Here is a 15338-nt window from a genome sequence, read left to right as displayed (position 1 = left end):
CTCACTCTGCTGCCAACCCAAACACGCGCATAGCGGGTCGTCGGCGGCCCCCTTCACTAGATCCCTGTGGAGTTTCCTACGGGTAGCAGTCACAAGGTCACTGGATCTTGGTAATCGTTTTAGCGTGGCTCGGCACTCTTTCATGTAGGCAGATTCTCCCCGCGGCCTGGGACGGCTCTCGATGGAAGGGTCGAGAACGAGGTCGGGGAAGGCGGCAGTAACCACGGGGTGCCACGGTTGGTCATCCTGTATATAGTGGCTCAGGAAGGCCAGCCTCTCAGCATCTCGATGACACTTCAAGTCCGGCATTCCCAAGCCTCCCTCACACGGACGTTGAATACAGACCTGTCTGCTCACCCAGTGTCTTCCTCTGTCCCAAAGGAGTGAGGACAAGAGTTCGACAAGAGCTTTTAGGTGTTGTGCAGGCAGGGGAAGTACGGCCAGTCGGTAAAGGATGAGAGGAAAGACGTAAGTGGCGCACGCCTCAGCTCTACCCTTTAAGGAAAGTTTCCTAGGAAGCCACGAATTGACTGCAGCCTCCACCTTTGACCGTACCTCCAACCAATTCTTGTCAAGCTGGAGACCCGGTCTGAACCACATGCCGAGGATCCGGACCGGGCCATCTGTCCAGCTGAAGGGCGCCGGGAGGTTTGCGTTGCCACTCCATGCGCCCAACCGCAGTCCTACCGACTTGTTGCGGTTTATCTTGGCCCCCGTGATTCTTTCGTACTGTGTGAGTGCCTCCGACAATGTCTCTGAAGCCCGACACAAAGACCGTTACATCATCGGCGAACGCGGATACCTTGGCAGCTGAGCCGTCAGGCAGAGCCATTCCGCGCAGGGCCGAATTTGCCTCCCCATGTCTCAGCTTGCGGAGAAGAGGCTCCAAAGCCAGGACATAAAGCAGGGGCGACAGCGGACAACCCTGACGAACCGACCGAGAGATAAGAAAGGGCTTTGAGCGCTTTCCGTTGACTTGCACGACAGCCATGGGCTGTCGATACATTATGGAGATCCACTTGCAAAAGTCCGGTTTAAAACCGCCGGCCTCTAAGACAGATGCCAGGAAACGATGGTCGACCCTATCGAAAGCTTTGGACTGATCTAAGTTGATCAGCGCGGCTTCCGTGTCGTCATCTATTCCCCCCTCTAGGATCGTGCGGATCAGGTGCAAGTTGTTCTGAATCGATCTCCCCTTCACAGCATAGTTCTGTTCCGGTTCAACCAACTCGTCGATAACAACCTGCAGCCGATTCGACAGGACCTTGGCCAAAATCTTCAACTCTGTGTTTAGCAGAGTTTGGGCCTGTAGTCGTCTAACTCTTCCCCTCCATGCCCGTCACCTTTCTTCAGCAATGTGATCACTCCCTTGGTCACCTGCCCTGGGATGGATCCCTGAGCAAACCAATGGTTGAACATATCCGTCAGAAGAGGCAGAAACATGGGCGACAGCCTCAAGTACAGTTCGTATGGCAGACCATCAAGTCCTGGCGATCTGTCACAGCTGACCTGCTTCAGCGCAGTAAAGACCTCCCGCTCCGTCACCCGGCTCTCGCAACTAGCCGCTCTAGCCGCCTCAAGGCGGGGAGAGTCGGCCAAATAGTCACTAAACTCAAGGACCGGAAGATCGGGCTGCTGCGTAAAACGCTCCTCGAAATGTTCTCAAAACCCCTCGCAGATCTCCCGAGTCGATTCCAGGGTGCGTCCATTCGGATGTTTGACTTTCGCAATGTATTTGTCCGAGCCATGCCTAGAAACCTCACGGCGCACGTCTGCATCAGAATTGACTGCTTCGTTGCCTATCTTTCTAAGCCTAGCTCTAACTACTTGGCCTTCGTAACGCTCGCTAGTCTCACGTAGAAGGTTCTGCTTAGCTAGTTCCTGACTAACCCTATCACCCTCCCCCGTAGCCTGGGCTAGTTTCTGCTCTAGCTGCTTCTTCGTCTTGGCCTTATCTAGTGCGAGGCGCTGGGCATACTTGACGGAGAAGCTTCTGATCTTGGCTTTGAGACCTAACCACCACTTACTCCCGGTAACCGCCCCCGCTAGTGCCTTTTTAATCAATTCTCTTAACTGATCTTGGAAGTCTTGTATCTCCAGAAGAGAGGTGTTTAACTTCCAGTACCCCGCTAACTTAGGCCTATTTCCTAGCTTCAGCCGGGCCATAACTAATTTATGGTCCGTCTGGCCTAGTCAAGTGAACATGGGACAGGATAGGAAGTCTACTTAGCCTCTCCTAACTAACATCCTGTCCAAATAGGTATTTGGATAGGAGGAAACGCTATTGGTCTACGTCCACATTTCCCGCCCTGGATGCTCGCCCTGAAACCTGTCGACCAGTCCGCATCTAGCCATCAGATCAGCCAGGCTGGACTCGCACCTCTCTGACCCTCTAGCTCCGCCTCCTACCTTATCTATGTCGGGGTCTAAGATAGCATTCCAATCCCCCATTAGCACTACCCGCTTCCGACAATCTACAAACGCGTCAAGCTGACTGAAGAATGAGACCCTCTCACATGCGGTGCTAGGCGCATGAACCGCAATGACCCGAAACACAGAATCTTTTACAGCAACATCTGCCACGACCAGCCTGCCCTCCGCATCCCTATGGACAACATCGACCATCGCGGAAACAGTACGTTTAACTAGCAAGGATACTCCCCTCCCCCGCGGGCTGTCATATGCTGAGAAAACCTCAAAGTCTCGGACCAGCACCTGACAGTCCACAGAGGAAACGAAATGCGTCTCCTGAATCGCAGCAACATCCACTCCCAGAGACAAGAGGTCGTGCCGGAAGCGAGCCGCCCGGGCTGATGATCTCAAGCCCCTCGCATTCAGACTAGCCAAATTCAAAGCCATGGTACCTACCTTAAGGTGTGTTACACTCAGCTCCGAAGTCAGCCAGGGAGAGGACACCGACATTGTGTGCAATGCTCAAGGTGGTCAGGTTTTTCATGTCCTGACCTTCTCTCACAATGCCGCCGACATCCAAAGGGCAAGTCAATTTAAGGGCCCTATAGAGTGACGGATGGACCAACACTGGGACCCTTCCTTTGCATCGTTTTGCGAGTTCCTCAAGGGAAGGGTCATTTTTCCTAATCAGTTCAATTCCCGGACCAGCCCCTTCAGTGGCCTCCAGCATTGTCCACACGTTGGTTTTGCAGGCCTCAGGAAGCCTGACGAAAGTTGTTAGCCGTGGGGCGTCCGGGAAATTAGAGGGGACATTAACGTCTTTTCCCCCTATCTGTTGGCAGTCCAGCAGAGGTTTTAAATTTTTTCTCTGCCGGTGTGGTAAGCCCATTGCCACAGACAGGGGGTCTACAAAACAAAGTTCCTCTCTCGTTTTGAGGGCGAGAGTCCCTGTTGGAGTGAGTCCGTAAGTGGGAGAATCTGAAGGGTCTTTCCCCCTCCCGGGTTCATTCTTTTCTTTCTGGGATGGCGGCTCAATTTGCATTGGTGTGGGGACGAGTGTCTGTGTGGTGTCTGGTGTTGGTGTTGGTGCGGTGTCTGGTGTTGGTGCGGTGTCTGGTGTTGGTGTTGGTGCAGTGTCTGGTGTTGGTGCGGTGTCTGATGTTGGTGTCTGATGTTGGTGTTGGTGTTTGTGCGGTGTCTAGTGTTGGTGCAGTATGTGATATGGGGGTGGAAGTGGGTTGTGTTGTTGTTAGAGGTGGTTTATGCTCACAGGGAGTGGGGGCTGCCTTTTCTTTCCCTTTCCTTTTTTTGCTTTTCCTTTTTATTCTTTTGAATGACCCGGGGAGTGGTGAGGTTGAGTTCCTCTCCCTCTCGCTAGCGGATTCATCCTCAGAGGAGCAGTGTTTTCTTCACTTGGTCCCCGTCTCAATTGGTGTGGGGACCCTTGGTTGTTGCTGCTCCTCTAATTGCTGTTTCTCTGGTTGATGCTGCTGTTTTTGTTGTTGCCGCTGTTTTCGTGGCATTGGTTGTGGAATTGGCCGCGGCAGCTGATGTTGTTGCTGCGGCTGGTTCAACGGCTGGTTTGGCTGCTGCTGCTGTGTCTGCTGCCGTGGCTGTTGCTGCGGCTGTTGTGGAGGCTGCTGTTGTTGTTGCTAACACATTGTAACCTTAAAAGAAACTATCCTAGGACAACCGTATTCCGGAGTTTTACAGTACATGATAGTATATAACAGATACTGTACTTTGATCTTGGCCAAAAGGCCAAGAAAAGCTTAAAAAGCTAAGAACAGCATCTATTAATAAAAGACCTTTGATCTTAACCAAAAAGGCCAAGCACAAAAGTGTTACGGACAGACCGACCGACCGACCGACCGACGGAGTGACTTATAGAGTCACTTGCACGCGACTAAAAATCTAAAGATTATAATAATAGGGAAGTTGGTAGACTTAATATAAAAATGCAAGAACGCTGTCCAATTATTTCCACCTCATACTGCAACATAGGCGACAGCGACTGAATCACCCAACTGATTCAACCGCATTTATGTATAGCAATTCGTTCAGTTTTATCCATAGTATTTTTTGCAGTTGTAGAAGAAGACAACGCTGACAACGTTTGGAACTTCTATATTGCTATCCATATAACATTAATGAGGCTTAACATTACTTTATTTCAGTGATTTAATGGAAACCGATGGATCAACGTGACAGACGTAATACTATCATGTACTGTAAAACTCCGGAATACGGTTGTCCTAGGATAGTTTCTTTTAAGGTTACAATGTGGAATATGGTGTTTTTTCGGTCCCTGGGTACGGTATTTACCTCGCCCTACGGTGTTATTTATAATGTTATATGATTATATATACGTGCATTATATACTGTACTGTATTTTGTTACTAATTATTAATAACCTATCCCGGGGTTCTACTGTAAATACGATAGCGTGTGTGTTATTTTTTCTTCCGAGTGACTTTCGTTTAATTGTTATAACCTTCCATTTCTCTTAATAAATAATTTTACCAAAAATTCTTTATAAGTTTTCGGTTTCGATTATAACTGAAGGAACTCAAGTTACACACACACACACACACACACACACACACACACACACACACACACACACATATATATATATATTTCTTCATGAATTTTGGTTTCGGTTTCGATTCAAGCTGATGCACTCAAGTCATGTGAATATATTTTTTATCTTTAAAACCACAACTTAATAATACACAAGAATCGATAGAAAATTGACTCTATAATAATATATACGAAATCAGCATGAATTAAAATATCATATTTTAGCGTACTGTATGACCTTGCTACGCGTCCTTGCTAGCTTATATAAATGCTTTTACAGTTTTAACAAAAAAGTTGCAATAATATAAGGGCGTCTCTATTTATACTGAACCTCCATAGAATGCCAACATCAGTAGATTGCGTATGAAATAGTCAGCTGTCGAATTTCCGCAGGTCCCGTTAGTGACGTAATAATAATATTATTTTTCTGAATTTTTGAGATGAGGATTGGTTATTCGTATTATTTTGATCAATCAGACTACTGTTCTCATCTTAAGTGTCATATTTAAGACGTTTCGGTCGAGTTAACCTCCAACGTTCTTCAAGTGTGTATTGTCGAATTCGGGAACGCTTCTGTCGAACTCTGTAATTTGGACGGAATTTCGAACGGAACACTTTATTTACAAGAAGCACCTATCAAGAGAGCAGGACATTAGCTTCAAGAAACCTGGACCAGAGATCAAAGGATACCACCCGTGGTATAATAGTTAGAATACTTGGGGGAAAAATAATTGTAAAAGTGATATTCTTCTGAAGGTTGAAGATGTTATCCTCAGTGTGGGCGACTGAAAATACAATTGCGAATTACTCTATCGTCATGCCTGACAGAACAAGAGCATGCTACCCCGTGAAGTAAATAAAAGGTTCCGTTCGAAATTCTGCCCAGATTCTCGAGTTCAACAGAAACATTCCCGAGTTTGATACACCTGAAGAAGATCGGAGGTTATATCGACCGAAACACTGTGAAAATGCACTCGAGCTGAGAATAGTAGTCCGATGAATCCAAATAATGTGTAATAATAATATGACGTAATAATATGTTCATGTGGAATATTTTTAGTTTGATGCATCATGTTCGAAACGCGTTATTTTATTCCTTTTCTAGATTGTTTGTTGTAAAGAAAAACTCGTGCAGATTGCAAACCGGCTAGAGGACGCGGTCACACGCCTCAAAGAACGTCTGCACTGGTTAACTTCCGGGAGCAGGCGAATATTTGGCGTTATCGAAGAGAAGTGCATTTGCGTCGTTGTCGCTAGTCGGGCTGATGACGAAAAGAATTTTGCTCTGTTAAAAAAAGCTCTTCAAATGCTTATAGAAGAGCAGGTGCCAAAACTACACGCGTTTAACATAATCCTGTAAGTATAACATTTGATTCATAAATGCACCTCACGTAATCCTCTCCTGAGTTCATGTTTTTGTGACTCCCCCCCCCCTCCTCGCACTCCGAATGTATATTCTAATCTTTTTTATGATATTTATGAGGAAATTAATACAGGCCGTGTATATCTTTTTATATTTTGATCGTGTCTATAACACCTCATTAGTAAAACGAGTTAGTTCATCTGAATGTTACGTTAAACTACATGCGGCAGAGATACCAACTTTCAGAACTTTGAAGAGTCTCAAATCACTCTTTGTTGGTCATTACGCCGAGTTGTACTCTGACGAATTAGTATCTGTTAAGGTCTCATGTATTGGTTAAATCGACTATTCTTGAGTATGGTATTCGAATCTTGGCTGCTTCAACTTTAGGGGTTAGATGAGGAAAAATAGAATCATTAAACTTCTTATTCACCTGCCTCTTAAACCTGCCAGCATTGTACATGTCTATAAAGCCACCGTTCGCCCTTGAAGTATTGTCGTCACACACATCTGGGCTGGCGAATCAACGATTAGTTTCTCCCTATTGGTCTGGGGCGAAAAAAAGAGCATCTAATCCTACACTGTCTGCCAAGCTCCAGCCACTGTCCCATTGACACAATGTTGCACCTCTGAGACTGTTTGAAAAGTATTTCAATTGAATGGGATCCGATAAATTTGCAACAGTTATTCATCCTCGATGTAAATGCCCTGGACTAACACAAAAATCAGCAAAATCTCACTCCTTCACTATTGAGGTCCTCAAATGCCTCTTAATTCTAGTAGCTTCTTTCCTCGAACTGCTAGATTTTGAAATTCCAGTCCTTTTCTGTTTCCCTAATTATGTTTACATCCAGAAGTGGAAATATAATGTGAACCAATATTTCGTCGCACAGCTCTTCACTAAGGGTGGTCTTGTAATTATGTCCCCTCAATCACAGTAACCCCTTATTTTTAGTTTATGATTTGTTTCCGATGATAAAAGTGCAAAAGTACAATTTAATTATGTTTTTAGGAATTAGAAAAAATATTTCCTATGTAGTTTTTTGTATAAAAAATTGAAAAACATAAATAAAAATTGTAAAGTAAAGCGAATGAATTTCATTGAGTTACAAAAACAAAAATTAATCATTTTTAAGTTAAAATTGGTTGACTTAAAGGAAAGTACATAGTCGAGGATGAAGAATTTTAGTTTACATTCGAGTTGATTGTCGCAAGTGCTCGCGATTTGTACGAACTTTTTCTCATAATATTTTAAACACAAGTTTCTCAGATGAGTATCAACCATTAAAACTTGAAATCATCCAGAATGAGTCAAAAAATACTCAACATCACCTTTATTATACAGTTTTGATATTGGTCCTTGAAGCAAATCATAGCAATTCATTTGTCATCTGGAGCAAAAAATGTAAAAGCAGATGGTCATTCTAGGAGGACCCAAAAAAGTGTGTCAAATGATTCATGTCACATGGTTCCACGCATGATATCAAACAAAAGTAATAAAGATAAAATGTTTATATTTGAAATCAAATCTGACCTGAAAGCCGACGTACGAATTCCTGCGCTTTTTCATAGACTTCTAAAACTCGACCACATGTAAGAATGCAAGCATTCCAGGGAGATGAGTATTTACTTATATATTCGAATCTGTTTATTCATTCTCCATTCATAGCAGTAAATTATCTCTAATTGTTCAACAAAGCATAAACATAAAATACATTTAAAGACGTTCATCTTTAATGCACGCGTACAACAGTTTCTATTTCGGATTTCACTCCATATAAAGATGAGTTAGGATTGTAAAACGTGTTACCTTGGTCCCATCTCTATTTCTCCAAAAGATTATTTTAGTGTCTTTCTTCATAACTCTTCAGATATTCCGTTTCCATTCACCTAAATTCTTCCTCTCCACCTTCAGTGTGCTGTATTTTAGCGCTGCCGGACATCACCGATTGACCGAGGTGATAATTATTATTTACTCACTAGAAGTAGTCACACAAGCCATCATTAGACATTTATCTTTGATAACAACTTGTGGTGCTCTCTGAAGTATGAGTGGCAATATGTCTCCCCAGATTTCCAGTACTCTCTACCTTTTTCGACAACATTTGCAAAAGAATGTGCGTTATCGCAACAGCCACTTACCACTGATATTTTGTTAGCGACGACCATTGATCTTCACTGGAATTGTGGTGACAAAAAACCTTCCCAAGGTCCCAGTCCTTTTTGCACTTATCCAGCATAGGTCTGGCTAGTACTTTCTCTCCTCGGTCTTTCCATCCTCTTTGAACATCCTCATTTATTTTGTGTGGTATCAGTTTGTGATGACATACATACGAGAAGAAAAAAAATTGGTCAGAACGCAGGAGCTTATGGGGATACCTTATAATTATACCGTTTCTGTTTACATGATTCCATGTGATGTTCCTTTGTCTTTTACATCTGTAGCTGTTTCTGTAGGTCCAGTTTGTGTCTGTAGTTCATGTGTGGTGTTAGTTCCCGTATTCTAGGGTTTTCCTTAATATTTCTGAAGTTTTCATTATTGTTATCCATTATATCTTTTCAGCCATCGCCCTGATTCCAATCTCTCATATTCTTTTTTTTTTTTTTAAGTTTTTCGGCATTATTCCTAGTGCTTCTAATATTAGTAATGTTATCTTGACTTTCTTCAGTTTCCAGATCTCTTTGCGTTCTATGGCCAGTTCTGTGTATTTGCTTCGTTTCTCAGTTTCCTAGATCGTCATTCTGTGAACTGCTAGGAAACAAAATCTTCAATCTGGCAGGACTTTTCCTTCTTGTTAACTGTTATGACATCTTGCTTGGATGGGTTTATCCGTTTGGATATCCATGTTCCATCGGATCTTGTGGCTTTCATTTTCCATTATCGTTGCCGGTTTGTGTTTGCACGATTTGTGTGTTCAAGATGCAATTGTCTGAATAATTGCCTTCCATACTTGACTGTGCCTATTGTTATACTCTCTTGTTTGCTGCATTCATTTATTATGTGGTTTATTGTTTCGTCTCTTTGTCTGCAGAGTCTGCATTTGCTGTTTCTTGTCGTCTTTACGATCCTTGCTTTGATGTTGTTAGTTCTAATCGCGTTATGTTATTGTGCTGATGTTATTAGTGATTCATTTTCCCTGTTTAGGTTTCCTTTTTGTAGCCATTTCCAAGTGTTTGCATTCGTCTCATCTTTCGTAATCCTAATTATCTGTTCGTGTAGCTGTTTCTCTTCCCGTTTTTCTTTCCGCATCTTATTTCTCGTCTTTTTTCTCTATCTTGTTGGTTTCTTCAGTGCCTCTTGTTGCGGAAATTATTCTTTCGGTGTTCTGCATTATGTATTTTTCAAATTCTTTTTTATGATATTTCTGTACAGAGCAGCCATCTTCCTAAGTCTGTCCTTTTCAGATAGAATCGGCCAGTATCATCCTTTGGGTGTAATGCATTGTGTGTAGTGCATTATTATTATTATTATTATTATTATTATTATTATTATTATTATTATTATTATCTATATATTTATACGATAACGTGTGTGTCCTTTTGTGTGCCACGCTTACATCCGGGTCGTTTAATTGTTATGTTCTTCTATTTCTTGTCATAAATAATTTTACCAAGAATTCTTCATAAGTTTTGGTTTCAGTTTCGCCGATAGCCCATGGCATTTAAACTATCTAATTTTTTATAAATAATTTTATCAAGAATTCTTCATAAGGTTTGGTTTCGGTTTCGATTATGGCTGAAGGAACTCAAGTTATATATATATATATATATATATATATATATATATATATATATATATATATATATATATATACATATATTTTTTCATAAGTTTTTATTTCGGTTTCCATTTAGCTAATGCACCCAAGTCATATTGATATATTTTTTATTTTTGAAATCACAACTTTATAATATTTAAAATTGATAAAAAATTAACTTTATAATAATACGAGGAGTGTGCAATAAGTAATGCCCCTGACCCACTTCCAGCTGTCTGATCTAGCTGAAAGTTTGCCTGCGCAATGATGTATATCTCTACGGGTTATGTGGCAAATTACAGCTCTGAACTAATTGTGGTTTCTGTTTTGCAGGTGTTTGAACTGAGTCAGGTGTGAAATGGAGCCTGTTGAATATCGAGCAGTGATCCAGTTTTTGTATTTGAAAGGACGCACAGCACAGGAGACTTTTGATGAAATGAAAGAAACTTATGGTGATAATGCCCCATCATATGACCTTGTAAAACGCTGGCATCGTGAATTCAAACATGGCCGGAAGTCTGTGGAAACAGCTCCCAGACCTGGTCGCCACCCTTTTGCCATTGATGAGGCATCTATCCGTCAAGTTGAGGCTGCCATTTTGGAAGATCGGCACATTAGTATTCGCCCAAGATGTCAAGATTAGTACAGGGTCTGTGGACACTGTCATTCGTGACCATTTGCATATGCATAAGGTGTCTGCCAGATGGATTCCTAGGTTGCTCATACCATTCCAGAAGCGAGAATGCGTTGAGTGCTCGATGATGAATTTGGAGATGTGCCAAGAAGATGAGTCAAAGTTTTTCAAAAGACTGATTACACAGGATGAAACCAGGGTCCATCACTATAATCCAGAGACCAAAGCCCAGCCAATGCAGTGGAAGCACTTGGACTCACCACCTCCAAAGAAGGCAAGGGTGCAGCCCTCTGCTTGCAAGGTCATGCTCACAGTCTTCTAGGACCAGGACGGTGTAGTGATGACAGATTTCCTGACAAAGGGTACCACAATTACAGGAGCCTATTATACTTCACTTTTGAGGAAATTAAGGGAAGCTATCAAAATCAAGAGGCGGGGTAAGATCAGCAAAGGTACCCTCCTTCTGCAGGACAACGCTCCGGTCCACAACTCGCATGTCGCCAGATCATAAGCCCAGGTGTGTGGTTATGAAATCCTTCCCCATCTTCCCTACTCTCCTGACACTGCACCCTCTGACTTTCACATCTTCCCAGACATGAAGTTGTTTTTGAAAGGAAAGTGTTTCCTTGATGATGCAGCCTTTATTTCTGAAGTTACGTCGTGGTTGGAGGACAAACCTGGGGTGTTCTACAAAAACGGTCTCTAGAGCTGCATCAAACGATGAGAGAAATGCATAACTCTGGGTGTTTCCTATGCAGAGAAAGACTAATAAGTGATCCAAGTTTCGTTGCTCTATTGCTATTGGAAGTGGGTCAGGGACATTACTTATTGTACGCCCCTCGTATATACGAAATCTGCAATATTATATTTAAGTGTGCGACCGGGCTTTACCAGGTGTTTGTGCTTACTTAGATAATACTTTAACAAAAAAGCTACAATAATATCGGAGCGTCTCCATTTACACTAAACATCTACAGAATGTCAACATCAATATATTACATATAAATGAGTCCCCTGTGGAATTTCCACAAACCCAGCTAGTTATTGTTGTTATTATTATTATTATTATTATTATTATTATTATTATTATTATTATTATTATTATTATCAAAATCTAGATGTTATGAAATAGGAAACATTCGGAGAAAATATTTCAATAAAAAAAAGAATGATAGCAAATAAAACGGTTAGTTTAAGACGTTTGGAATTAGGGCAAATGTAATGTCAGCTAAATATGTATCAGGAATTTTAACTTGATAAAGTAGAATTTGATTAAAACAGCGATCGTGCTAGTGACCTTAGTGGTGACGTCAGGGAATCAAACAAAAGAAGAGCTTTATTTATATACACGAAGAGAGAGAGAGAGAGAGAGAGAGAGAGAGAGAAAGAGAGAGAGTTAGCTAGTCGAAGAACGTAACCGTTAGCAGTTGGAGTCGCCAGTAATGAAAGCATTTAGCTGGGAAGACAGCAAGATATAAGAATAATAAGAAACGGCGTGCGCTCCAAGAACAAAAATAAATCATGAACAAATGTTGAATGTACGAAATCTAATTTGGTTGCCATGATTTATCGGAGGAGGAAATGGTTGCGGCTACAAAAGGTATGTTCTTCCTTTGTCTGGTGCCAAGCAGACAAAGATGTTTCTTGGTCCCGTAAGAAACTGATTATAAACTCTTAGATGTCCTATGGGAACCGTATCTATATGTGAAATGTATGTGTTAATAGTCACACCCACGATGCACATTATAAGCACTAAACAACCATACGTATTGACTCTTACACGCACTCAACGCACTATAAACGATTACAGGCGAACATAAATATCTACATATACTCACGTTACATACACGAGTATATGACAAATGAACACATGATTTTCTAATAGCCCTTATGCTTGAATTATTATATACTAAAGAAATTGTCCCGAAACCAAACGGCAGAAAGAAATGTTCCATAAACAAAGTGGGCAACATTTTTACAATCAAATGTCTTTACTAAAATGACACGTTTTTATCGTCATCTCAGTCGTATCTACGTAAATCGTACATGTGGTTAATCACATTAAACATGTTAATTACGAATTCATTGTGAATATATATATATATATATATATATATATATATATGGTTGGCTTCTATATTTTAAAAGAGTTAGGGAAAAAAGAACCCAATATAAGGGGAGGTTTGTATAGAAAGGACGCACTATTTTTCATTCTCTGGAAGTAGAAATTCACAAAAGATTGGTCAAAGGATATATAATTTCTTTACAGACATTGGCTTAACGATAACCATAGCTAAAAATCATAAAATGGTTAACTTTTTAGAATCTAATTAAAAAAACGCATGAACCTTATCATAAACCTAATCAAACTTTATACGATATTGATTATAAATCAAACCACCCAACCTCAATGAAAAAAGCAATTATACCTAGCATATCTAAAAGAATTTCCAGATTATCCCAAGACGAGGATATATTTAATAACAAGAAAGAATATTACAATGAAGCATTAGCTATATCTGGGTATGAAGGTGAAATAAAATATATTAAAAATGTAATTAAAGTATTAAATGAAGGGAAAATATCACAACCAAAACCATCACACGTTATTTTATACAATAAGGTAATGAGTAAATCCAATTGTAAAAATAGCATAAAAAATATTAATTGTAAAAATAATTTTATAGACAATATCAGTAAGTCCTAAAATAACAACGATAATACCAATAAAAAGAGAAATAGGCGTAGAAATTGCGCTTGGTTTTATGTGTGCACTCTAAGGCGGATGCCTTAGAGTGCACACATAAAAATAATTTACCGAAAGAATTTTTTTAAATTATTGATAAAAAGTTTTCCTGTTAGAACAAATCGAAGTAAAATTATTGACCGTAACATTAATTTAAATTATGTTAAATTAATTATGTTAAATTATCTTTTTCGACTTCAACTAATTTAGTAAAAACTATAATAAGTTCTAACAATGCAAAAATAGACAAAGAGATAAATGAAGGCGGATTATTAAATAATCAAAACCTTGATGCATGTACATTTTGCAACTGCAGGAATATTGACAAATGTCCGTTAGAAGGTAAATGTCTCACTTCCAATATAATATATTAATGTGAAGTAATAGATAATAAGAGAACTTGAACATACATTGGGGCCACAGAGCGTAGCTTTAAAGAAAGATTTTATAATCATACAGCATCCTTCAAAATTCCATATGCTAACAATAAGAACAAAACAACACCATTAGCAAATTGGATTAGAGAATTAAGGAAAAACAAAATTGAATACAAACTGAAATAGTCGATATTGGGTAGTGCTAGTAAATACTCACCAAACAAGCCTGGTCGATGTAGCTTCAAATCGTATCATATAATATACCCAAAGAAAACCTTCTGAACAAACGCCAGGAAGTAATTCAAAACTGTTTGCATATATGTATGCATTATCGCGAATAAAACCTAATTAAATTAAAATTGATTTAACGAACATGGTATGAAAATTTAATTTTGATTTATAGAGATTAACGTATAAATAAATAGGTTTGAGAATAAAAATGAAAATAATAAAAATAAAGTAATAATAATGTTTTGGTAAACAGATAAATCTAAATTAAGTATAACAATAATTTTAATAATAAATTAAACAAAAAATAAAAGGAAATGGTATGAATTTTTGATGTTGTATTGTCTGATTTAACAATATCACGAAAAGGTATAATATAAATAGTATTAAATTCTATAAGAATAATTTTTAATTGGCTTAATTAGATGTAATAAGTAACCAATCAGCTTAAATGTAACATGCTTCGAAAAATAGATTAGAAGAAAATATATGAAACTATCATAACATGATACTTTAAGTAGTTTATCTATGGAGATAAATACTTTATATAAGATTAGCCAAATTAGCCAATGAAGAAAAATAGAAAAACAATGTTAAAACTTTATAAAATAATTAAATAGGCCAAATGAATTTAGATAATGAAAGCAACTATGATGGACAAGATATATCTAAATCAATATTTAAAATGGACTATGAAGGTAAGTATTATAATATATTTCACATAATATAGTATTTTATTGTAGAGAGTTAGTTAAGAGCATTCAACTATATTATATAATTAGATATGGAGGAAAAATTAAATATTAAATTAGAATAGGTATAAGTAGTTGATTGTAATGTTATAGCTTCTATGTTGATCGTAATGTTTAGAAATGTAAAAATATAGTTTGCCAAGGAAGTTAATTTATGGATAGGAAAGTTAAATTTGTAATAATCATGATATTACAAACGTATTTATAGTAATCAGATTCCGAATATCGATCTAAAAATAAAATGTATATGTTGTAACAAGTGATTGTTATTCGATTGATGTGTCAAATATATGAGCCAAATGTGTTGATTGCTAGAATTGATGTAAGAACTATATTGTAGTTATTATAAGGTATATCTATTGAATATTTAATAAGTTAAACTATATATTTTTTGATATAAATATTCATTAGCTAAACGTCTATAAATTCATTTCGGAATTATAAGGTAAATTTAAGAAAAAAGAGGAATACAAAGGGAGGTGCAG

General features: G+C 39.2%; 2 protein-coding genes across 6 annotated transcripts in view; one reads left to right on the top strand and one right to left on the bottom strand.

The window, feature by feature from the left end:
- LOC145261120 (von Willebrand factor A domain-containing protein 3B-like) overlaps positions 1–15338 on the top strand; it is a 290745-nt gene that overhangs the window by 33192 nt on the left and 242215 nt on the right. For 4 of the 5 annotated variants that reach the window (XR_013864415.1, XM_080119364.1, XM_080119362.1 and 1 more), the window contains one exon: positions 6101–6351. The exons of the other annotated variant lie outside the window; for it this stretch is intronic. Coding sequence is in view for 3 of the 4 variants with exons in the window: in XM_080119364.1 (XP_079975490.1) it covers positions 6101–6351 (251 nt within the window). In the remaining variant the exon portion in view is untranslated. The remainder of the gene's footprint in view (positions 1–6100; positions 6352–15338) is intronic. 5 annotated transcript variants of the gene reach the window in all.
- Positions 1–15338, bottom strand: part of LOC145261124 (cytochrome P450 3A11-like) — a 273410-nt gene that overhangs the window by 179421 nt on the left and 78651 nt on the right. The gene's annotated exons all lie outside the window — the stretch shown is intronic.

This window comes from Euprymna scolopes, chromosome 37 (assembly GCF_053919585.1).
Source record: "Euprymna scolopes isolate OS-2025 chromosome 37, ASM5391958v1, whole genome shotgun sequence".
NCBI lineage: Eukaryota > Metazoa > Mollusca > Cephalopoda > Sepiida > Sepiolidae > Euprymna > Euprymna scolopes.
This window is presented reverse-complemented; position numbering and strand designations above follow the sequence as displayed.